The 24,952-nt window shown below is 44.7% G+C and overlaps 1 protein-coding gene across 7 annotated transcripts in view; it reads left to right on the top strand.

Moving 5' to 3' along the window:
* Positions 1 to 24,952, top strand: part of LOC5667599 (uncharacterized) — a 64,879-nt gene that overhangs the window by 16,465 nt on the left and 23,462 nt on the right. For all 7 annotated transcript variants that reach the window (XM_061643050.1, XM_061643055.1, XM_061643053.1 and 4 more), the window contains exons 3-4: positions 2,603 to 8,210; positions 23,699 to 24,131. In XM_061643050.1, coding sequence (XP_061499034.1) covers positions 2,706 to 8,210; positions 23,699 to 24,131 — 5,938 coding nt within the window. In that variant the 5' untranslated portion in view covers positions 2,603 to 2,705. The remainder of the gene's footprint in view (positions 1 to 2,602; positions 8,211 to 23,698; positions 24,132 to 24,952) is intronic.

Genomic DNA, 24,952 nt, shown 5'->3' with positions numbered 1-24,952 from the left:
GGTAACTTTGAAGGTAAGCGCGTATTGCTGTGGGCTAGAGTTTCCGAAGTTCGCGGCAAACTCATTTTCGATACCAAGGTCGAGGGCGCTCTTCTGGTACTTTACATTTCATCAGTTGGGTAATCGCGCTGAAAGAATAGACGCCAAACGAAAGGTAACAAGCTTGTTGTGGTAATGAATTTAGACCAAGAGTTTTCCGTTTTGTATAGAATCTGTTTAAATGTTATTATGATATGAATGTTTATTACGTTTATCAGATTATTTATTTATTTTTATCTGTGATTTCTACTCGAATTTATATTTTCCTCTTATGTCTGTATGATTTTCTTTAAGACTTGAAGTGTGTTTATTATGTTTAATATAAATGTCATAAAATTTGGCGAAAAAACAAAACAAAATGTAACACGGATTATAAATTATAACAATGTGTCAGAAGTTAGTTTCAATAAATAAAAAAAGCTTTAATAACACGTTTGTTACGTGTTACATGTAAGTGTTGAAAAATAATAGCTTTGCACGTTTGGTGACGTGATTGAATGATTAATTAGTAAAAATTGAGCCTTTAAATTACAGTCGTCTAATAGCATAAGACATGAATTCAATTTGGCAAAGCATACAATCCGTCATTCGTTTTTGTCATTCAAATTAAATTTCAGCGTTTCACTTCCGTTAGTTCTCACCGTTGATTGTGATTGCTGTTTGTGTAAACGCAGCTTTGCTTCATTTTCCAACACGTTTTACCTTTCACATTGTATGTAGGTATATAGCGTTTCTTTGTTAATGCTAATTTAATAATAGTTCAGACTCACCAGAAAAATCATAGCACACATTCACACAAGCACTCAAGATTCTATATCATCTAAATGCTGAGTGACGTAGATCGAACTCATAGAACATGAGCAAAAAACACACAGCGCATAAATGCCCTCCGTTGCTCTTTCGGTGCAGTTTGACGAACTTTTGCTCCCATTGCGCTGTGTCCTAGTCGGGCGCGTATCGAGCGACATGAGCCATTTTGTCCTGGGTCAAGGATTTGTCGATTGTGCATTGTTTTCTGGCACACGGAGGATTGACCTCGGCTCCCAACGTTTGTAGGGATGGTGTTAAAATGATGACGCCTGGTGCGAGCTTACGGTCATTGGTCCCGTGTTCAAGCAGAATCCCTTATCGCTGTTTGGATGCATAAAGGCGAAGATGCGAAAGCGATGCAAGGTGTAAAATTTCATTAGATCTGATGAAGTCAGTGTCCTTGCGACTGGAGCTGAAGGTAGCGAGCTTTTGGTTCATGGATTTTCTGCTTTTTGTTAGTTGTGTGTGCAATCAGCGGTTTTGGGAGGAGCCCCGAATGTAGTGCTCCGAATCACGTGGCGATATTCTTTGTTCTTTGTCCTGCAAGCAGCTGCAGGGCGTCAAGATTAGTAGGGTACGTTACGACGAACCCACGTGGGTCATGGTTGCAGAACCTTCTACGGTGTACGGTGTAGCAATTTTCTTATTCGTGTTTTTTGTTTCAACTGGGATGCTTCTTGGCTTTGGTGCAATGCGACTTACTCACAGAGCAAAATGTGATAAAACCACACCTAGGTGCGGTGAGTGAGCTAGGTCAAGATCAGAATGTTAAAATCGCTCGATGGAGGGGATGATTTGGTCACTGCTTGTTGGCTCAATAATCGTGCCATTCAACTGGGGCAATAATACTCATGAGTTTTTTGACGTTTATTTTTCTTTATGTTGAATCTTTATTAACACAGAACGGATTTATTCATCGTGGTTGTAAGATACATAAAATATTCTGAGACCACCGTATTCTATTGCAGCAAAATTTTACTCATTACATAGAAATAACACTTTTTAATGTGATATTTTATATGCTTTAAAGTGTGCAAACATTAAACGATATGAATTTTTACTTTTAAATCAAATTAGAAAAAAACAGTGTCTTCTATAAGGCCAGTACCACACAGCCGAATAGTCAGTCCTTGCTACGGGGGGACGATCCATATGAGGATTGAACCCACGACCGACACGTTGTTGAGTCGTACGAGTGGTCAAATTACCAAGGGGGTGCCCGAGAAAAGCAGTGTATTCTTTTTAATTACCAACATTGAACAGACAACCAATTTATGTGTTTTGTTTTCTGAGCAAAAATGCTAGTACAAAAGACATCTAATAATAAACTTCATTTGATTCATCTCGTTATCTCGTTTTGAACTCGGAAAAGTTGACGTTAACGAGGACATTCCTTCCGTGTAACTCAGGGAAGTATTATGAACAATATAGGGCCGGTACCGTAGGAAAGAGTAACTTCAACAAAAACTTTTCGATGGTATTATGGTTTTCTTCGGCCTGTGGTTTGTAAGATTTTACCAGGGCTCAGTACTTAGCATTAGAAGGAAGATATAGAAAATGCATTGTTTCATTCCCACTGAAACTGTTGAGATATGCAATATGATTACCAAACATTCAAACATGTAAGTGTTAAGCGTGAGGAAAATAAAACTTAAATAAATCTCACAAAGAGCTTAAACTACCATCAGACTGTAATGTTTATTTTGTTTTGTACTTCTCACACCCCCTGTTTTACCCCGTTCTATCATTTCAGTCAACCGCACAGTTGCGCCTCAATTGAATACCAAAGAAGACATCCGTTACTACATGACATTGGTCGGCAACCGGGATGTAGCGAATAATTGGTTTGTAACACCATGGAAACGATCAAAACTTTGTTGCTACAATCGTCACCGGGTGCTGGTCCTACTATCAACACAGATCCGGATTATGCGCCACCACACCGGAAGACAATGCAAGATCCTTTCGGAAGCTCAGTTCACGGTCGGGATGGACTCACGTTGTCTCCGCTCATACCAGCAGTTACCAGCGTTTGTGAGTCCGACGATGGTATGATGGACGACAGTGTATCGCAAACGACATCGTTGGAAGATTGGAAGGAAGAATCGTCAATGCTGCGTACAACGGGAAGTGTTGATTTTATCCATCCAAAACTATCCAAACTCAAGCAACCGCCAGTCATTGTGGGAGTTGCTGTGAAGCGCAGCCTTCGCAAACCTCCGGAAGCAATAACAAACAGTGTGGCCACCGTGGCACAAGTCACACAGCCTGCTTCGATTAAATCTAGTACCCTAGAGCGGTGGCATAAGGATATTTTTGAAACACCATCTACCGCACTGCCGCATGACGGTTGGATGAGGAATAAAGCCGAGGAATCGTTTTCGAAAAGTGGTCATCATGCCGAGGGCGACGAATTATCTATCGACGGCGGGGAAGAGTTGAAGATTGATAGGCCACAACAATGCGCCTCGGCTGTAAATGAGGTCGTCGATAACGGTGAAGAGATTGGTCCGAAAGATAATGGAAGTGATAACGATTTGATCGATTTGATCGATTTCAGCAGTGATCAAGAAGAGCCTGCAGCAGAACCAAACGAAACGCCGGTGCAAAAAACGCTAGCGAAAGAATTCAACGGGCTACTGGAAGCTACACCGCCTGAAACGCAAATCGGACCCGTCACCGGAAGTGGTCGGGTGAAAAAGGTGACATTTCTGTTAGATGATGATCCATTTCGGCATTACGACAGCGATAACGGGTCGGATAGCGTGAAGCATCCTCGCGGCGAGTCAGATCTGCCAGATAGCGAAGTCTCCGAGGAGGAGGAGGAAGAGGAAGAAGAGACTGCGCGGATTAATGGAGAGGTGCTAGACATCGATACCGAGAGCGTTTGCGAGCAGTGGGTATCGGTCGATGAAAGCGATCCTACCAGCAGCGGACGGAAGGTAACTCCAAAGCACCATCCACCCTGCCTGCTTCGTAATGAAATATCAACAGAGACTGGGCAAACAGATGACAGTGTTTTGCGCGCCGCGGATGAGGCGGCGGGACGGGCCGGGGTAAACGTCAATGGCAAGCAGAGCGATGCTGAGAGTGGTCACGTTGACAGTGAAGCTGCTGGAAGATGGAGTCCCCAACGGTTGCGAGCGATGGACGGGGACGAGCATGGAGCATCGGAGCACGATGCGTGGCTGGAAACGGAAATGGTTCAGCGCGCATGCTCCTCTCCATTACACGCCGAGAGTGAGAGTCATCGTCATCGTCAGCGGCATCATCATCATCAGCATCGCCGTCGTCACGAGCGCCATCGCGAGGAGCAGTCTACCGTCGCCATCTGTCCAGCAGCCGTGGCAGCAAATTCCGATGGTGGAGCAACCACCAGCACACAGAGAATCGACGAAACTCTCGCGTGCACCCTCCGACCGTCGGGAGCGGGCGGGCACGGGACGAGAGCGTCGCGTGCGGATGTTTGCCGAGCGAACGCATGCGCTGGAACCGAATCGATCAACGGCGAACGGCACAGGAAACACCAACACCAACAGGGCAGCCTGGTGAAACACGACCCTCACGACGGCGGACTGAGTGTCAAAGGACGGCCCGAGGCTAGCGATGATGGAAGCAGCAGCAGCAGTAGTAGTAGTTGTGACGAGCGTGGTGTAGTAACGTTGAGCAATGTGAAGCATTCTTCCGTACCGATCGATGAACGGCTCCAGCACGCTGGTAGTGACATTGAGGTTTGTTGCATCGATGGACGTGATTTGCAGACGCACCATGAGCACGACAATCGTGGGCAGGGTGTGCAGCGCGTAGTGACACCAGCAAACGCTCGACAGTGGCCAGTGGTATCGGACGGGAGGGTTTCTGCAACTTCGCATCGGTGGAATAGCAGCGCTGGTGAGCGCGAGAGAATCGACGAACGGTGTTACGTCGACGATGGTGGCGAGGGACAACACCAGCAGCGACCAGAGAGCACCAGTCTGTTGCGAGGATTAGAGTGCGTCAGTGCCAGCAGCTTACCGTGGCAGGCTGTTGGTCCCAGCGGTGAGGACGAAGAAGAAGGGAAGCGACGGTCCAAAGGCCTAGGGCAGCAGCGCCAGCTGGCCCCGAACGGTGCCGTCGCTCGCACGGTGCAAACCTGCCCAACGGAGTGTGAAGAAAAATCGACGCAGGTGTCAGCGAAGGGACACGGGGCGCGAACCACGGGCCCTTTATCGTCGGACAGTGAGAGTGAAAATTATTACGGTACGTGCTCACCGCCGACCGTAGAAGGGGTCAGCCAGCATCGTCCCTGTGCAAATCAGCACGAGTATCATCCGGAAGGGAGGGAGTGTCCTTCCTGCCCACAGCACAACTCGACCTCCTCATCGCTGCTGGTGGAGGTAACACTCAGTGCGCACATCTGTGTTCATCACCAGCAGCAGCAGCAGCAGCAGCAGCAGGCTCCGTTTTCCTTTGGGGAAACAAGTAACTCCTGCCACTGCAGTGAAAACTCGCGAGTGCTCAGGGACAGTGCCACCAGCACACAGGACCGGGAGGGTGACGACGATTCGGACGGGAGCAGCTCCCGAACGGGGGATATCCAGTCGCGTACGGGCCATCGTAACAACCCGTCCAGTGCGGATAGTGGAATTATTATTATCGACGATGACGTCGATGGTGGTGCAGCGAGTGACGAAAGAAGCTTTCCGTGTCAGCAGCGAGTAGGCGACGAACAGGGGGGTGTGAGCATTGTGAAAGGTCCTGGCGAGCGAAGGGACCAGCACCAAGGCACACAGACGGGACCATTCGTTGAGCAGTTTATTGACAGTGAAATCCGTCCCCAAGGATTGCCAGACCACGGCCCAAAGCAGGAAGTGTGCGAAGGCGTGAGTGTTGGTGAGCGCGTACAAAGCGATTCGAGAAGCAAGTGTTCGTCCACAGTTTCCGTGTCGATAGAGGGATACCACCCTGCGCAAGACGACACCAGTGATAGGGCGAGCGGCGAGGCGGCGGAAGCTCCCAGCGGTGGCATCGAGTGTTTTGAGGCGAGCCAGCGCCTGAAGCGTCTGGAGGAGCGATTTCGTGGCTTTGCCTACACTAAGAAGCTTTTCCGCGAGTCACTTTCGCACGACACGCCTGGTCTTGGGGCAGGCGGTGCGCGGCGGTACGGCGAGGCGCCCCGCTCGGTTGGGGGATCGCTGCCCTCGCTGCTGGTGTGCGCAGGCCATCCCGACGCTCGCTTGTCGTCGACGGACTATGCCAACACCAACACACTCGCAGCAGGCTCTCCATCGTTGCGTGCGTCCGCGGAAGATGCTGCGAGAGGCCACGGTTGTAGCGATGCGAACGTGACGCTCTTGCGTTCACCAACACACCAACGCAGCCGGAGAGGATTATTGTCGTCAGCGTCGACGTCGTCATTGGGATCATCATCGTCATCGCCGCGAGGATTCGGGGCTGTAGTGGCACCGTCAGCAGCTTGCTCAGCATCCGAAAGCAGTGAGCGAAAGTCTGCCAGCAGTGGTCTCGGCAGCAGTGCGCTACTAGCGTCGAGGAAAACATCCTCGCTCAGTTGTTTACAGCAGGACGCAACCCGAGACGAGGATGACACGGAGAGCTATCTGCTGAGCAACAGCAAAAGCCACGGCAGTAATCGGGCGCCACACGCCACGTCGCAACCGTCGCCATCAACATCTCTCAACCGAACGGCGAGAGCATCCTGGACTAGACCGATCCTGCCACCGCTGTCCTCGTCGTTACTGTCGCTTTCTGCATCCTCGCTGCTTTCGCTGTCCTGCCTGGATCTAGCGCGACAGAGCAGACAAAGAACCGCCAGCCAAGAACCATCCTGCACAGATCAGGAGGGGGAGATTGCCGAAGGGCACCGCGAAGGGCAAGAGAAGAACAATAACAGCCGTGCGGAGGAGAACGGATTATCGAAGGCTGTCTCGTTGCCCTCGTTACTGGCTCCCGTGGTACAGCAGCAAGGGCCGAGCGAGTGTATCGTAGAGACAGTGCGAGGCAGTGCGGCGGACACAGTCAGCCCAGCACGTTGTGCCTCGACCGCCGAAACCATCCCACTCGGCAGTCGAAACCAGCTGCTTCGGTACCAGCGACAGCCACGGGCCGTCGAGGAATTGCGACGAAACACTGACACGCCGGAGAGCAGCGGTGCTGAGTCGGAAGAAATCTGTAAAATATTTCCTGGCGGGAAGGCTCGCGTTGCGGATCCGCTCGAGGTGGTTGAGACGGTAGTGATTGGTGGATCCACCGAGGAAGAGGACAACGACGACGACGACGACGAGGAGGAGGAGGAGGAGGACGACGACGACGAGGAAGACACCTCAGGGCACATTGTTCTCAGTGGCGTTGGCGAGGACATTCTCAACAACAACCATCGCCACTATCTGGGCGGCGAAGAGGCCGATACGGTTCGGGGGGACGAGTTTGGGCGGCTGGAAAAGTTGCTGGCGGCCGATCCGCATACGAACTGCGAGTTCGACACGCGCCATTTGCAGGACTACGAGCCGGAAGTGTATCGGATTAAGTACTGCTACGATGAGCTCGAGGAGGAGCTAGAGGAGCAGCAAGAGCGGGCGGCAGCTAACGATCTGCTGGTGGTGCTGCGTGGTCCAGCCCGTCCACTGCCGGTGGGTCCGCCTCCAGCAGTGCCTCCACCGCCACCGCCGCCACCGAAAGGGGTGCGAGTAGTGTCGGTCGGTGACAGGCAAAGTGCAATCTATTCAACTCCGCGATTCGGTGTCACAGTGTCGGGGGCAGAAGTGCAGTGCAGTGGGGCAGAAGGTCGTGCCGTGGGTACGCGTGGGGAAGCAAGTGCTGCTACAGTATTGCCAGTGTCGTTAGCCAGAATCGCTGACGCAGATTCAAGCGAGCCAGGTTCGGCCGGTGTGGTGGTGGTAAACGGTCCGGCCAGTGTCACAGGCGGTAGTGCGAGTGGTAGTGTTAAGACGGGCGAGGCGGAGGATCGTGATATACCACCTCCACCACCGCCACCAAAAGCGCGCGCCGGGGTCGCGCGTAGCTTTGACGGTTGTGGGTGCGTGATCGAGGCGATCCCGCTGTATCGTAGTGAGGCGGAAGCGTTTGCCGCGGGTGGGGGCGCGATGCGTGAGACGGCGACCGGGACCCTTCGGGGGCTGCTGAAGAAACCGAACCGGCCACCGCCGGTGCGTAAAAATCGCGTAGTGTTCGACGAAACGCGCAATGAATTCTTCGAAGCGGATTACATCATACTGATACGGGAGGACTGCCCGTACGACGAGGAGGACGAGGAGCCATGCACCTGCGGTGAACACGAGCTCGTTCGAATATGTTGTGACGAAGGCTGTAACTGTGGCTACACGGATGATGGACGAACGCCACCGGTAAGTGTGCCTAGAGCACCGTGTGTGGCACGGTGTGGCAGGATTTGAAATTTCCAATCATTTAAAGCATCACATGAATATGACTGAAGTTTAAGCGATCCTCTCTAGAACAATATTCTATACAACAGTATATTAAGGACATTCCGAGGGCTACCTCAAAGTAGCTCAAATTGAGTTTCATTGTAAAACAGTTTAATTTAATTTAACGTTTAACACGAGAAAACTTCCTGCTCAATAGATAAGCATTTAGATAGTTAAAGTTATTTTAACGTTTTATTTAGTTATCTAACGTTGTTTTGCAAAGAGATTTCCTCTAAATGCGTTGCAAATACGTCAGCAAAATAACGAGTCAATTCACAAATAACAAGCTATGTTGTTTGTTGAAAAAAATGGAATGTGCGGTAATTTCTACAAACATTTTGTCTTCAATCGTGAGCAATGCGAGCTTTGCCTAGACAACGATGAAGAAAGTTGGTTAAATCTTCTTCTTCGCTATATATTAAAAAATCTCGTATCTCGGCGTTTGTTGCCAGCAACCTTCGAAACTGCTGGATCATTTTCAACGAAACTTTGCACACTACTTATGAGAATAGGTTTTAAGACTGATAAAATTTTCCTATGTTACATTTAACATAATTTTATTGCAATTTTCTAACTCCCATACAAAGAACAACATTGTGGTTGTTGTTGTATACAGCACTTTGACAGTGTAAGGTACCTAGCGGTTTGCACTCGACGATACGATACTTTGGGGATACGGGCATGATAAAAATAACACAATTTACAAAGCTAAGCTAAGCTACAACAAAGCTATATTTTAGGTTTTTGGGAATAACTAAGTTTTCCGGGCCAGTTAGTTACAAATAAGTAAACACACGAGTTAAAGGTGCAAGCGTGATTGATCTAGTCCACTACGTCGGTTACTTAAAAGTAATAATGAGGAACTGTTAAATAATATAATTAATTTCCAGTTATTAGACTTCAGGATAACTTGTTTGTATTTATGTACGCTTTCCACTTTTTTTATTTTAAATGTAAACATTGTGGCGCGTCTCGTAGTACAGTTGTCAACTCGTACGACTTAATGACATGCCCGTAATGGGTTCAAGCCCCAAATGGACCGTGCCACCATACGTAGGACTGACTATCTTGCTATGGGGGGATCAATAAGTCACTGAAAGCAAACTAAATGGTAAATGGTACAGAGGCAGGTCTTGACCGCCAACGGTTGTTGAGCCAAAAGAAGAAGAAGAAGAAACATTGTGTTCTACCAATGTGCTAAGCCAGGAACAAAATGTTTTATTTGTCATAGAGCACAACAGCATAGAGCGTTTTCGGTAGAACGGATAATTCAGTGTATCGAATTAAATTTGTAATGCAAGGCTCAACTGTGTTGTAGTATTGTACCATTTTGTCCAAAACTTTTGCGTTGAAATATGTTCACCAAAGCAAAGCCATCTATTTGCAAAAATGACCATGCAGTTTGTGCAGTTTCCTATTGTTCTCAGGACAAAAATACACTGCAAAGCATTAAAAAAAAACAGAGCAGAGTAGATGGATAAGGATTTTTTTAGAATCTCGTTCGAGGTGACCTTGATGTTCGTGACCTCGTTTCCATTTCTCCGAATCTAAAGAGCGCCCCTCACATCACGATGGGATCCATCCGTGGGATGGATGGAAGGATGCTAGTTGCCATATTGTTGGAAATGAAACGATTCCTGTGTTCGTGTTTGGATGCTTTTATTCGCTTTTTTACGATCCCAGCCAGCGGTGATTGCCCGAGGAAAATCGAGGCCACCACCGCACAATCGAGGTAAGGCGAGAAGGCCGCCTGCGCAGCACCCATTGCACATGGGGACGGGCAAGAACAGGAACACGAACACGAAATGGATTCAAGAGACCGAGGATGTCTTGACGGTGGCTCACCCCTCTACACAGTGCTGGGCTGATTCATTTTCTCATTTATTTCGTAGCAACACCTTAACAATTGATTCGGGTTTGTTCCTATTGCTGAACTTGTTGTGCCATGGCATACATACCAGAATGTTTGCCGTGCTGTTGATGAAGTATTCACAGCAAAAAAGCTTCGAATGAAACGTAAGTCGAACAGGGCACAGGAGAAGCAAGAACAGATCCTGATGAACAATTCGGTTGATTACAGCATTTTCCTTGTGCTGTGACATCCACAAGTCCGCCTGGCTCATCAGCACCTCAAATTATCGTCCATTTGGGATGAGACGATGAAGATGTGACAGTCAGCTGCCGAACCTTCTGGTGTTGCTGTTCTTAGGCGAAAGACAAGATTCTGTGCCCTTGATGTTCTTGTTCTGAGCAATAACAATTACCGGCAATCGTTATTTGGTTTGGGTGGATCGACATCCCAGAAGGTACGGTGTTCTTCGCAGCTCCTCACGAACGCAACATTTGATGAGTTTCGTTGACGTCACACGATTGTCGAAGGAAGCCACAGTTGTCGAAGGTTGTAATTGTAGCTGGGAGTAGAAACTGGAGGAGTCGGGCCAAGACTTCGTTTCGCTCACGATAGAGCACGTTCCGAGCGCAACCTTAGCATGGAATAGCGTGTCGATGATCATGGCAAATGACAAACGGTACGCCTGTGGGTTTCGATTCGGCTTCCCACCACCAATACCTCCGACGACCCCTGCAAGACGGATCGGGTAGCCTCCGCCTCCGTTAACCCCGGGGTGTATGAGTGTGAACGTGCAGCGGTGTTCGACTGTTTTCGATTCCACAAGTTTGTTGCTCCAATTTCGCTCGGTGAACGTACTTTCTCGGTTGACTTCATCGTGCACCGCTTCTAGATTAAAATGGAGCGATATGGTGAGAAACTGTTTGTCATTGAAAAACACTGCCCACTGTGTACGGGCTCTCCAAGGTCGACAACAAGGAACGGTGGTGAAACTTTATTGCAGAGGGTCAAATGTATTCCTAACCGTTGGCTACCAATGCCCGTTGAAGAGAGGGTGTCGGAGAAAGTTAAAGCGACATGAATAATGGTAGATATTTTTCTTTGGGCTGATAAAAAGGTCAGCAGGTTGTTTGAAGCAGCGGTGTCTGGATGAATAGAAATAGATATATATTTTTGTGCGAAGAATGATTTCAATTTTAATTTTCAAAGACAATTTTTCCAGTTGTGTAGAAACTGGAAATTGAAATGATTTGTAGATAGATTTGGCCAAGTAGTAAAAGAAGCAAAATATTATTTAAAAACTTATAGAATAATACGTCACTCACGAGTAAACGAACCTTTAATTTAGATCCTTCGTGGGCCAGCTATTCGTAAGACATTTCTCTCCATTTTATTTGCACGCAGGTTCTTTGTTTCAATTATTAAATACCTTCCTTGGCTCCGGTGGCCGAATTTCGACTGGATACCAATGTACACACTCACGTCACAAACCGACGCACAAACAGACGAAGACGCACGTGGGCTCTTAATGCCGCTGAACCGGAGGATTTATATTTAGTGCGTAGCTCGTAAATCCAATAAATCAACCAACGCTCAGCTCATTCCAGCACTGTGCGGTGTTTGCCCGCCGAGGACTTTCCGCTCAGGAGGAGTGTTCCATTTGCATGAAGTATAATTCAATGGCACTTTGAACCTAACGAGCTTTTATATCTACCACCCCGAGCCGCCATTGTGTTGGGCTATCGGGATGGTCGAAAAGGTGGCGGCGTTAATATTTTCGTACCATGCGTCTTAGGAGAATCCGATTGATCCACTGTTCTGTACGGAGCTTCGATGTCCATCAGGCAACAATTCAAGCTGTCTTTTCTCTCTTTAAACGAACGATGAAAGGTTCTTGGTGTAGTGGGTGCTGCTTTTACGCATCATGGTCATCATCAGCCGTCTCTGCTCCAGCCAAGCAACTGCTCATTTCGTGAAAGGTCATTTTATGAACCTGCATTGAATATGTTATCCGCCTTCCGCAGCGCATACGGATCCAATGTCTAATGCCCAAAAAGCGTACTGCAGGAACGTCGACAACGTAGCGGTGCAATGTCGGGAAAATAAATCTAATTATCTGGAAGGCTGTTTCGGCCGAGTCCTTTGGCTTTGCCCTCGAAAGGCTCGTAATGCCTCGTACATTCCGATTAAGGGCGCAGATTTGTGCTGAAGACCTGCTGCAGGATGCAAGAATCTGCCTCCGAGCGAAATGTTCTTGGCCGACACAGGCTAGCTTGTTGGGCCGTGTGCAAAGCCTGTTCCTTTTCGCCAAGCTCCAAACCACAGTCGGTTGTGTCGAGCGCTGTTGTCGCAAATTGGAATTGGGACATGTTTATTGAATTCGGTCTGCCAATAGCACGGCCTACCATGGTAACGGTGTTTGATCGTAAAAGAAAAACAGTGACAAAAAAACAACCTCATTCCACACACCGCCCACCACCACCAGACCGCAGCCAGACGCAGACACGATGGAGCCGCATGGTGCTTGATTGCTATCTATTTGGCTGCGTCCGTTCGAGCGTTCGCGTCAGTCGCAGCGAGCGAGCATTGGGGTTGTGTTATCTCTGTCTCTGTCGTTGCTTCCCGATCAATTTGTTTCTTTTGTTCCGTCCTCCCAGTAGACCACGAGAGCAACGATGTGGTGAATTCACTTAGACTACAAGAAATAGTAGCTTGGGGATGGGTTGTTTTCAGTGGGTGCTAAGGGACGTTTCAGAGCGCATAGCAGGGAGCGCAAAACAAGGGCTACTAAACCTGGAACGAATCGTACAAGTCTTGATACGCGCAAACACACACACACACATTCGATTTGACATATTCGTAGAAAAGTGTGCAAACTGGCAAAACGATGAAATCGGCATTCAGCGTAGTAGAAGGAGCTTTTTCCGGGGTCGTTCACTGCCGAAACCAGCAACCGCATGTCCTTCGGGAAAGCTTGTGCGACGCTTTAGTGCTCATGGTTCAACATATCAATACGCCCAGTTCAATGCTCAATGGTGGCATTTTCCTCCCACGGAAAAAGGATGTAAAAAACCCCCATCAAACTACAGTCCCGTCCACAAGGATGCACCAACGCCTTCGACATAATGGTTCGTTGCTTCGTCAGCATAAATGAATGTTTTGTACCATGTTGTATGTGAGAGCTGTTAGGCGAAAGTTTCGTGATATCGTTTGCTGCGCAAGAAACGTGGAGTCTCTCGCGTTTGGGCAATATTTTACTTGTGTTTTTTTTTGTGACGGGAAGAAAATTTATCTCCTGCCCTAAAAGCCGTAAAAATTGCTTAGCTCACTTCTACTTCGGACGAGACGGGTTCATGCCGTATCCTGGCGCAGGCACCGTTTTTGCTATGGGCAGGAACTTTTCTACGAAAAATAAAACCAAAATACCAGAAGACGGTATGGTGTGTACAAAGTTTGGCAACTCTCTGTCGACCAACTGTTTCGATCGATGTTTTTTTTGTCTTGTGGTATCGCCCTTTTTTGTTGCTTAGTGTGGCTTATTTTGCTGTCACAGTATGAACAGGAAAAACAATATGCTTTTTCCAGAATGTTCACACCCACTGCTGTATCCGTTTGTGTTCAGCTCTCGAGGAATCTCTTGGCCATAACTCGTTTTGCTATTCGAATTCATCGGATTTTTTTTTCGTTCGTAATTGCGCTACTCTTTCATCCAAAGGGAACAGCTAGCTACGAATCGGGATAGCGTTGTTCCCAGGCGAATCCTTATTACCGAGAGCCATTCTGGAAGAGTATTCTGTTGTAGAAAATAAAAGCTCGATAAAGCAGCAGGAGAAAAAAGTGTCAACTGATCGACGGCCAAATGTGTATGGGAATGCTCGCGATGGGTCTTTTTTATTGTGCGCTATAACCGCATTCAGTCGGTTCACTGCCCTCGGGAAAAGTGCATTGTCGCGTGGGAAACAGAGCTAGGGCTGATGTAAAACCTCAGGTAGATACCATACAAAACGGGCGATGAGTGTTGGCAGTAGTACAGTATGGTATTTACGGCGAAATTGGGTTTCAGTTTTTTGTTTTGCTTCTACTGTATCCATGGCTTTGGTTGGCCATAATTGTTTATTTTTACATATACGCCAAAGTATAAACCTGGCAGAGTGACAGATGGAACGGAATGCATCCTGACATTAGAACAAAAAAAAACTTTTGCACGTCCTATATACATGATGTGGCCTTCCGTGTTAGATTGAAATGAAAGTGGATTAGAGAAATAGTAAAAAAGTTTACAGGGTTGTGGTTTCTTTTTGAATGTGTGAATAGCTCAGACCGGTCTCGTGGTACTGTCGCTAACTCACACGACTTAACAACATGTTCGTCATGGGCTCAAGCCCCGAATGGACTGTGCCCCCAATATGTCTATGACCCCAGCCTGACTATCCTGCTTATGGAGTAAATCAATAAGTCACTGAAAGCCAAGCCTACTAGTGGTATACTAGTAGGCCTTGACCGATGGCTGGTGTGCCAAAAAAGAAGACGAAGAAGAAGGATAGCTCAGTACTAAAACTCAAGCAAATAAATTGCATTCAATATTTAATTCTGGACGTGTTTATGTATGGATTGGATCAATGTAAAATTGTTTGATTTTTACACTTTTTAACGATTTAATCGTTTGAGTTTTCGCCAACAAATCGATTTATTTTTTAAAATGTGCTTAGTTGAAAGTAGTATCTATATTAGTTTGTTTACATTATGTGTTGGATTGACATTTTATCCAAGGTATTCTTACCGTAAATAACATAACCATGCAAGCACATAAGGTTTTAAACGAATTTCTGGTGAATTTCATTTCTAAAAGATGAAGTTCAAAATCATATTCCTAATCATTGTCAATGGAGTTTGATCATAATAGAAGTTACGTGAGCTGTTAAATTCGGCTCAATTTCTAGCAACAATGTTGCTTGCAGTGACAATCAATACATTCTACATCGTAGTTGGAAGTAATATATAACAGATTAAAATTGTTTTATTTTCTCTCTATTTGTTTATCACAACCTGGTAAATCTGGTTCCTTTAAAGTGTATCTTCAATTCAGGGAAATACAACCATGTAGGGAAATACCTATGTATGTATTTATGTATGTATGTATGTATGTATGTATAAGCATCTTTAACGTAAGCTAAGCCTGTGATATCAATATGTAAGGTCTTGGTGATCCATAAGATTTCTACTCTATTCGCCCTTTGCATTATATTACGTTTAATTTAAACATCATGTATGGAAATGTATGTTTGATTTAAAAGCGTCAATATTTTAAAGCTGAGAAAACAGAGAAAAAGCAAGTCTCATTCACTCATAGACTTCAGGCTCAAAGTGCCGATGGTAAATACTTACCGCGTCTCAAATTGTCGCTGTCACAGGCTGGCCCCACGCCTAAAGGAAAACTGTAAGAATGCCTCCCACCATCGCCATGCTTGTCCGGTATTTTCGCGTGTGCATAAACGCGTGTGGCAACTGCTTGACGTGGGAGATGTGCGTTTATGTAGCAAAAACTCTCGTCGACCCGTTTATTAAGTCGACCGAAATATTTTCCCTCCAACCTTCAGCTTTATGGCTGCTCTTTCCAGGGAGCCAGGAAGCAACCAAGTTCGTCCTGGAAGAAAGAAACGTTCGAGAAATCCATTTGACCTGGACGTGGAAAAACATACGGCATTTTTTTGTTGTAGTTGATGGTTCAACCATCGAGAGTCAAAATGGCGAACGTACTGTCCCCGTTTCGTATTACGGCCTCGCGTTTGAATGTGTCCACTTTGGTACAGAGGATTGCATAGGTGGATGCACAGCACACAGTGTGTGCAGAAGCTGCCGGGATTATAGCCTGCCTGGTTCCATCGTTCAGCAAAACTCGCCAGCCAAAGATGGGTAGTGCGGCAGTGTACTGGTGGTGGTGGTGGCGGTTGCGGCGAAATGGCTCTGAAATGGGCCGTAACTGGGTCAAACGGGGTTGCACGGTGGGGAGCTCGTCCCTGCTTGCGTGGTTCCTGTTTTTATGCCGCTAAAGCTGCAAAAGGGCACCAGCTGCTGTAGCAAAGTGCAAGAGAAGCATAAGAATAGCAAATGGCACATAAACTTATGACTCACGAGTCACCGGTGGGATTGGAATGTTATACATCTCTCCTCTTGGAAGTGGTGTTCATTGCTTTTATAATCCTCACAATGAAATCGGGAGTACCATGTGTACCATTTCCGTGAGTATACTCACCAGCAAGCAATATGCTTTTAAAAATTAAGAATGTAAACAGCAGCGCAAGTAGCAGAAATGCTATTTTCGCCTTTGTGCTGCGCCAACAAGCTTCTTTGCAGTTTCGACGTACGCCAAAGAAAATTATACTTATGGAAAATGAGAAAAGATTAGACCCGACAAAAGTTTCACGACGTTCATTATGTTTGAGTACGGTCAATGGGTAAAAGACGGGTGGCTTAGATTGTGATTAAAATGAAGCATCCACAAACTCGAATGCTCTGCTGTGGAAGAAGCAAAATAAAAAAAAAAAACAAACATCCCTCGCGAGGTTTCCTTTTGCTAACCTAATCGGATAAAACAATAAATGCTTGGTGTGTGAGGGTATGCGATGGGTTCGAAATCCTTCCAATAATTACAACAGATTTTATGTTTTTGCGGAGCGAGATGCGGTAGATTTAGCTCTATGTTGAATCGGCTATCAAACAGAACAGGGTTTAAAGCATTTATTTTGGGCAGAACAATCATGATCAGTCCTAAGAATATTGAGATGATTACGCACACTAAAGATGCCTTTTGTGTTCGAACTAATGCATTGAAAGAAAGTATGTTATTGAACGCGAAAGTGGCAGGGAAATCTTGGAAAACATCATTATCTGTCTAGTGGCAGAAGTACGCTAATTAATTATGTTCTTCTGGATTGATGCTTCTTTTATTCGAAAGCGCTAATGAGATGCTGCGCAATCACGATGACTGTTCAACGAAAATTGCATTCAATCGTGTTGCGAATGTGATCAATATTCCGTCGAATGCTCACTCTCGTTTCAGAATGTCAGATTCCATTGCTTTACTGAACCTTCGCTCTGTTATCGTTTGCATTACAGAAACTCTCCTCATTGCATGTGAATGGTTTTGTAAGGAAGCTCTTTGCTTTGCGACGATAATTGAGAATCTTTGATTGTTTTGCGTAATCGGGAAAAGTCTCGAAAAGTCTGAATTGTAAATCTTCCACAATATAACCTCTGTAATACATAGAATAGGAAATATGATCGGAAAGAGAGAAATGCTTTCAAATCGTTATCCTTTTTCTATTCCTGCGAAGTGTCGTCCGTAAGTCTGTCCAGGGTACATCTTCATTCTAACACAGCTCTGCTCATTGAAACCAGGCGACCGAGCATTAAGAGTAAATAGGTTAATGAGCGGATTTGATGGGCTGAAACGAGCAAAGCCCAGTCACTTCCTATATCTCACAGGCATCCTCGCAAGGCATCCAGGGAAATCGTTCACCAACTCGTCATTCATGGGACTTTATGGAGACTGTACAGCATGCTGGTGCTGTTGTTTGTTTTACGTGGGGTAAAAGTAACTTCCGGCAATTTTGTGGCAGGCTTGGTGGAGTCGATTTGAGTTTTCCCAGATGGGATGAGCATATACGGGATAATAAGGTGATGTTTGTCGTGAGAGCATTATGAGTGTGTTCCATTTTGGGTTGGAAGCATAGTTTTTCTATTAGTATTTTGGTTTCGTTTTAATGGAACGTGTGATGTATAAAAGGAATTTAGGTATAAATTGAAGTAAGTGTAAAAGATAGATGGATTTTGTTCATCACATTGGTATAATTTAAAACATGCGACAAGGACTGTGATGCGTATCAACGGTATTACTATCCTTGCCGTTGCACGTTTCTGAGCACGTGGGTGAGCTGAAAATAGGTGTGCCACCTACGCTCTGACTCCGTCGGTTGTAATATAATATTAGCTGCCTGCCATGGCGCCATCTGCAGCGTTGCTGCACTGTGTCCTGTGACTTTCATAAACACTTACCTGTCCAACCTGTGCCCGTACTTTCCTCCCTTACGCGAGGGAATCATTGGTAGCTGCTGCAAATGTGAGGGGCTGATCTCCTGTTGCAAAATATGATGAACGAAGAGGCATCAACACAGCAGCAATCTAGTGCTGTCCTGTGCTATTTTTGGCACCGTAACACAGCCTCTGAGCGGTACTGTGCCGCAGGTGAAAATGGACGTGACTTTTTAACACCTTTACGTGTGGTTTTTGGTCAGGCAAAAGGTATCCGGGGAGGAAAGTGCTAAACTCAGAAGGAAGAGAATGCTATCTTATGTTTATGGGCATAGAGTTAATAGGAGTATGCCTATCGTTTTTGCATGTGTGTTTTTGTGTGACTTCGAGGAAATGGATTATATTTTCGGAACACAGATGAAGACAAAATCAAACTGTTGCGGTGACAAAAAGAGCTTTAAGTATTCAGTGAGAAAGAATGAATATGAAATTTTGAATATTTCTATTTTTCGGAACTTTATTAAATGGTGTAATAAAGCCAGTGTTGCAATATCTAGTTGCAGAAATTGAAAATGAAATTAATAGAACACTGAGCTTCTTTGCTTATATATTTGGTACATATATTGCGATTGTGCATGTGGAACCGTTTCGTGTACCTTGACTGACATAAGCTATATTTTACTTATAGGTTGCTCCTGAATCGCTGTCAAAACTTTTCGAAACGATGATTCATGTGCGAATTTTCAATAAAGCGTCGTGCCTTACATGGCACGATACGTATACTTAGAACGCCATGTGGCTTGATTTTGTTTACAATATTAAAAAATCGAGGCAGTAGAAGCCATTGAAAAGACGGTTTGACCTTTTCTCCTAGTGAAAACGGTTGACATGAATAAATTGAAGGTGCACGTTGTGCCGCAACCTTTGCACCACACAGAGACCCAAGGATTGCACAAGGCTTCGGAAGGTGGCGTCGGTTTCGTGGATGTTACTTTCGATCCTGCAGCTTTTTGACACACGGAAATGAGGCAATATTGATACGATGATGAGTCGTTTGTAGGAATTGAATTTCGTCTTGGAATCGTCATAAATGTGGTTGAGTATTATATTTTTTGTTCCGTAGACTTTTTGTAAAATCACAACTGAATAAATCAATATATGCGCAACATTTCGTACGTTGAATCAAAGCAATTGAAGAGAGGCATAGACACATTAAAATTGGTTTTCAAACGACATGTTGGATACTCGGTGATGGGTCTTCGAGAGGCATTCAATGTTGCGTTGGTATTATGACATGATCTGGAAAATTGGGTTTGCGAAATTGATTCAGTTTTGGTACTCTTTAAAATTGTCAGTAGCAGATAACATTTTGAACGGTTCAAAAAGGTCGTATTGATAAAAACAAATTTGTCAAACTCATTTGTTGGGTGGGCGAAAATTATTTTGTGGGCAGCAATATTCAACTCGATGGTAAAAGTGTTCCATTTCAAATACAGGTGGTCCACGAGATACACGGTTAATGGGGACCGAAAACGGTTGCAAAATACCACGTATCTCGAATTTCCGCGTAATTCGAATCTCGTGATTTCCAGCCTAAATATCACTCATTTTCGTGTAATTTAACAAGTAGGGGGTGCTTTTAGCCACTTAATTAATTATTTGATATGATTCTCGCTAAATTTAACAGTTTTAAACGCTTTGAAATGGTTTTAAACATTCTATCAAAAGGAAAATTATTTGGCATTTGACAATTGATGAGTCAAATTAGTACAATTTGCTCAAAGATCTGTCAAATTTAGAAAACCGCGTAACTCCAAATCCGCCTATAAGCGGTAGCGTATGTCTTGGGGACTACCTATATAGACTTGATAAGTGATAACCTCGTAGCGTCGCGGGCCGCATACAGAACCCTCAGCAGCCGCATGTGTACCACGGGCCGCCAGTTTGACAAATCTGGTAGATAATATTTAAAATCAATAAAAATATTTAATAAATATCAAGTTCAAATTCAAAAGAAATAGTTAAAATCAATTATTTTGGTGTTGTATTCAGGTAAATCTTATACACTATAAATTAAATAAAAAAAGTGATTTTATTTTGAGTTCAACCAAATTAAATCATTGATCCCTAGCACCACGCGAATTGCCATTGTTCGTGCGTCAAACAGGGTGAAAGAGCTTGGGTGAAATTTGAACAAAAATCTTTTAATCTTTGAATAATTTGACCATGCATATTGCTGCTTCTGATGAAGGTCACGGTACGAACGCTTCGCAAGCCATCCATTTCTTGGGAAATTAGGCATGGGAATTATATTTTTTCTTGTTTTTTTTTGTCTGATAAAGGTTTTTCAAAGCAACCAACAATGAAGATGCGGAAATGTTCCACATCAACCATGCAAAATTCGCATAATTAGACCAAACCTCCGCAGGGAAATGTGTTTAAGCATGATTTAGGGATTAATTTCTGGTTGAAATTTTGTCAATTTTGCGTAGAAAAGACAAGAAGAAATCTTAGAAGCTGTTCTCAGAGTACATACAGCTTGTAACGATCGTAAATATTGTTTTTAGAAATCAGGAGGATTATTTTTTAATTGAGAAAAAAATCTACATAGATATCACTGAACCGGACATGCAAAATTGGATTTATTGGAATTTTTGGATATTATAGATAGATGTTTCAAATATCTAAGATTATGAAAGCTATCATGTACATTATATACATTCAATTTGGTGTAAATTTCTTTAACATTTTCATTTATTACTATCCAGAAAATGATTCATCAAGGGAAAATACTTACACTAAAGTGAGTACTCACATATACTGTGTGACTATCGATGAAAAGCTGTTGCAATCGCTTACAGACTGACTGACTAATTTCGCTTTGTGTCTTTAGCGATTAGGTCAATTCAATCTGAAAGTTATATTGAACGATTTTGTCTTCTTGAATATTTCCTATATTTCTTCCACAACTTCATGTCCAAATAAATTCGTGAAGCTACCGTATCGAGTGATCACATCCTCTACTTCTTGATTACTTCGAATATCGCCACAAGCCACGTCACATTTATTGTATCTGAAGTTTATTAATGAGTAAACATGTCGTTCCTCTTGTTTCGAAGTCTTTATGTCTCCCTTTATCATTCCATACTCGTTATTAAACCATAACGGATCACGACAAACAATCAAAGAAGCGATAACGTGCTGCTGTTTCGATCGGGTAAAAAAGCGAGGAAAATCCTAATGACGCTTGAGCTTTATTTTCGATTATATACTTCTCGCTATTGGAATGCTTTTCGTTTCGAGAGCTTGTCGTTCAATTATTCTCTTGTCCTGTAGTAGTTTGGCTCGCTTACCTGTCGTTTTCTTCTTCTCAACTCTAGGCCTTTATCTTCAAACTCTGATAGAACGAAGCTTTTCATTGAACGTAAGGGTTTCGATGACTACGTCTAGGTTGACATTTCTCCCCGCACTAGCCTGTTGTGTGCGTGTGTGGTAAAAATAGTCCTACAAGAGGGTTTGTCTATACCCTTCACTTTCACTGTAATGTCGGTGCGATATCCCTATCGTCGTACAAGATCCTGAAGGAGAAGGTGGCCCACCCTTGGTTACCATCTGCGATGAGCCAGCGGAACGTTAGGTAGACTTTTGCATGCTTTGTGAGCGTATTGAACACCAAAACGGTCGCTCGCCGCTCGATGAAAGGATCCTTACACGATGCTTAGCTTGAAACGGCTTCAGACGAGTCGCAAACACAACGGGAAATCGCTAGACCATACGTGTGTGGTACGGTGTGTGATGATACGGCCCACCAGAGTGGGAGAAAAGCAGGAAGCTTTGAGAGGACTCCAATCATGCCACGTCTGGCTGGGAGCGGCTGCTTTCTTACCCGTCAAGCTTTGAGAGGGGAAAGCGTTCCTTGTACTTTGGCGGCGAAGGATAACAAAAGCGTTCCAATGTAAGGGACACGGTACGGGGGAGGAGGAATGAAACGGGTTCACGTTAGCGTAATGCTCGAGTTCGAAAAGGCGGCTTTGTGGCTAAATGGGTTGCGAGATGAGAATTAGGGGGGGTAAATAGTGGCAAAGTATTTTCATGGGCAGAAGCTAAGACACATTATCATTCTTGGGAAGGGCTAGATGGGATGGGGTTTGCGACGAAAAAGTGATGTAAAACAGCTTTCGCCATGAGTATAGGGGAAGGTTACAGCTTTCAGCAAAGTCGACAGTTTGTGGAAGGACTCAGCAGCTCGATTAGCCGCGGGGTCATAATGTTAGATGGTTTCAATATTTTCATAGGTTAAACATCCTTTGCCGGTTAGTAACGACGGCCTTGTCGATTATAGTTCGAGAATTGCGTCGGTATTTGTCTATTAGAAGAGGTGGAGGACACTAATGTGAAGAATGTGACCGTATACCGTTGGTATATTACCTCTAATGCGGTTGTAGTGCTCAGTACATGATAATCATGGATTTATTGGGAGTACATATGTTGTAAAGGTTTTGATAATGGTACCATACTTTCTGTTCATAAACGCTATGGTTGAGAAACAGTTGAAAGTCAGTTTATTTGTAACTTTGTTTGAAACACTTGAAAACAACTTATCATAAAACATGCACATATTGATGGGAGCTTAATGAAAGTTACAATTGCTTGGATAAATGTAATTTAAAGAGTAAACATAAGTGTCAGTTTAGTTTCCACACTTGGTAGGAAAATAAGTATAGGGCTATAAAAAGCATATATTCTCTCATGCAATGTACAAAAAATGGTACAAAATGTTGCTTCCTATTTGCTTTACAAAAACAAACCGTCCGTCACCAGCTTACCGTTTGATATTTGCTCATCCGTTTCGATTGCATCCGTTTGTATGATTACATGATATTTTATTCAGCGTGTTTATAACGGGTGCTTCTTCTACATCTAATTGGACGGTAACATATCACATTCCAATTCGTGGGCCCTCTTGGTAGCATGCGGAGCTTCCAGTCACCGTTTAGTAGCATACTTGTTTAGCTTTTTGCACAGTAACTCCAACCCCAACCTACAGAACACGCAGCTCACAAAAATGGGGTTGTGATTTATCGCATGACAAGTTGGGAGCTATTTACCCATAGTCTTACGCTTCTTTTGTATTTTTATTTTTGCGTGGGTGCGGTCCGTTCCGGCGCATCGATTTCAGACTCAGTCAAGACAAACGAAAGACAGCAGAAGAAAAGAAAAAGGTACTGGATTCACAGAAATCTCAATAGCTCAATCTTCTGGGCGATCAATTACACGCATCGTCAATTTATGGCCGTTGTCAATTGATCGTGCGTTCTGTAGGTAGCAATACCGTAGCCATAACTGCACCTTGAATTGCTAATGTGAAACTCACGCGAATGGACGACGTGTGCTTGTTACAGGGAGAGAATCCCTTTTCGGAAGTAATATTTGTGATGCTTGGGTTTGATTTATTCTTGAAACCGCTGTTCAAATTCACACACTTTATTGATCTAACTTCTTGTTCGCTTTCCGATTTCTTCTACAGAGTCCGAAGTTTGCTCCCCCGATCGAGTTTGTCGACCAGGCCACGCTAAGCCCCCCGGAGGGCTACAAAGATGGCAGTGGGCTGCTTGACAATGCACTCGGTGGAGCACTCGGTGGGCATGTCTTCGGTGCACAACATATTCAGCAGCTCCAGGTTATCCAGCGGCTACAGCAGCAACGGGCTGCCATGTTGGCAGCCAGAGCTGCTGCTGGCCAGCAGGGACAACAAACGGGCACCGCAGGCCAAGGCCAGGCTGGTTCCCAACCCGTCTCCGCAAGTCAACAACAGCAGCAGCAACAGCAACAACAGCAGCAGCAACAGCAGCAGCAACAACAGCAGCAGCAGCAACAACAGCAGCAAGCGCAACAAGCAGCTGTGTGCACCGAGTGTGCTGAATGTGCTGAATGCGCTGCCAAACAGATGCATGACGAAGGTAAGTAGGGTATTTGAGTTAAATCTATGCAGTTGCAATAAATTTGTATATTTCATCAAATCCTGGGTATTAGGCTTTGAAACATGAAAAAAATAATATTTTTTTTAAAACAATTTTGAAAATTTTTTATATTTGATTAGACCGTCATATCATATAGTGACAAACAAGTACACTCTAAGGAAAAGAAAGGGACCATCAGATTGATTTGTACCCTTTCCCATTACAGACTTTGTCAACTCCTCAGAAGGAAAGACGTGGGACGTTCGTTAGATACAAATCGATTTCTGCTTCATTAAACGAAAGGTTGCATTGACCTTTGTCGGTTAGGGAGAGTGTTATGGTTACGCTTCCCATTACTCCTTTGCCTGCAGCAGGAAATAGCCGGTATTGTGAATGATGTTGAACCTTCTTCACGTGCAATTGCTTGACTACTCAATTCACTGTCAGTCAGCAGACAGCAGGAAACGAACGGTTAGGAGATGAATCTGAATCGATTCCTGTTACTCTGTCGGGTCGGGAGGCGTTTCCTTGAAAAATAAATGAAGCTGATTAATTGTTCTAATTTTATGGTGTCCAAGAATAATTTTAACCTCAGTGCATTGAATCTGCTTTGGTATGCTTCTATTCGATGAAAATTACGATTAGATTGTTCATTCTGGCCCATTGCTCAAGTTGAATGATTGAGATGTAACGCACACTCTAGTTTATTTGGCGTAGAAACCCACTTGATTTGTTTGCTTTGACAGGTTGACCAACAACTTGTGCCCGGAGTGGCGTGTTTATCATGAAATACTTTAACATAAACTGAACGTTCCAGTCTT

Source organism: Anopheles gambiae, chromosome 2 (genome assembly GCF_943734735.2).
Source record: "Anopheles gambiae chromosome 2, idAnoGambNW_F1_1, whole genome shotgun sequence".
NCBI lineage: Eukaryota > Metazoa > Arthropoda > Insecta > Diptera > Culicidae > Anopheles > Anopheles gambiae.
The sequence above is the reverse complement of the archived record's forward strand: the minus strand, read 5'-3'. Positions and strand labels throughout refer to the sequence as shown.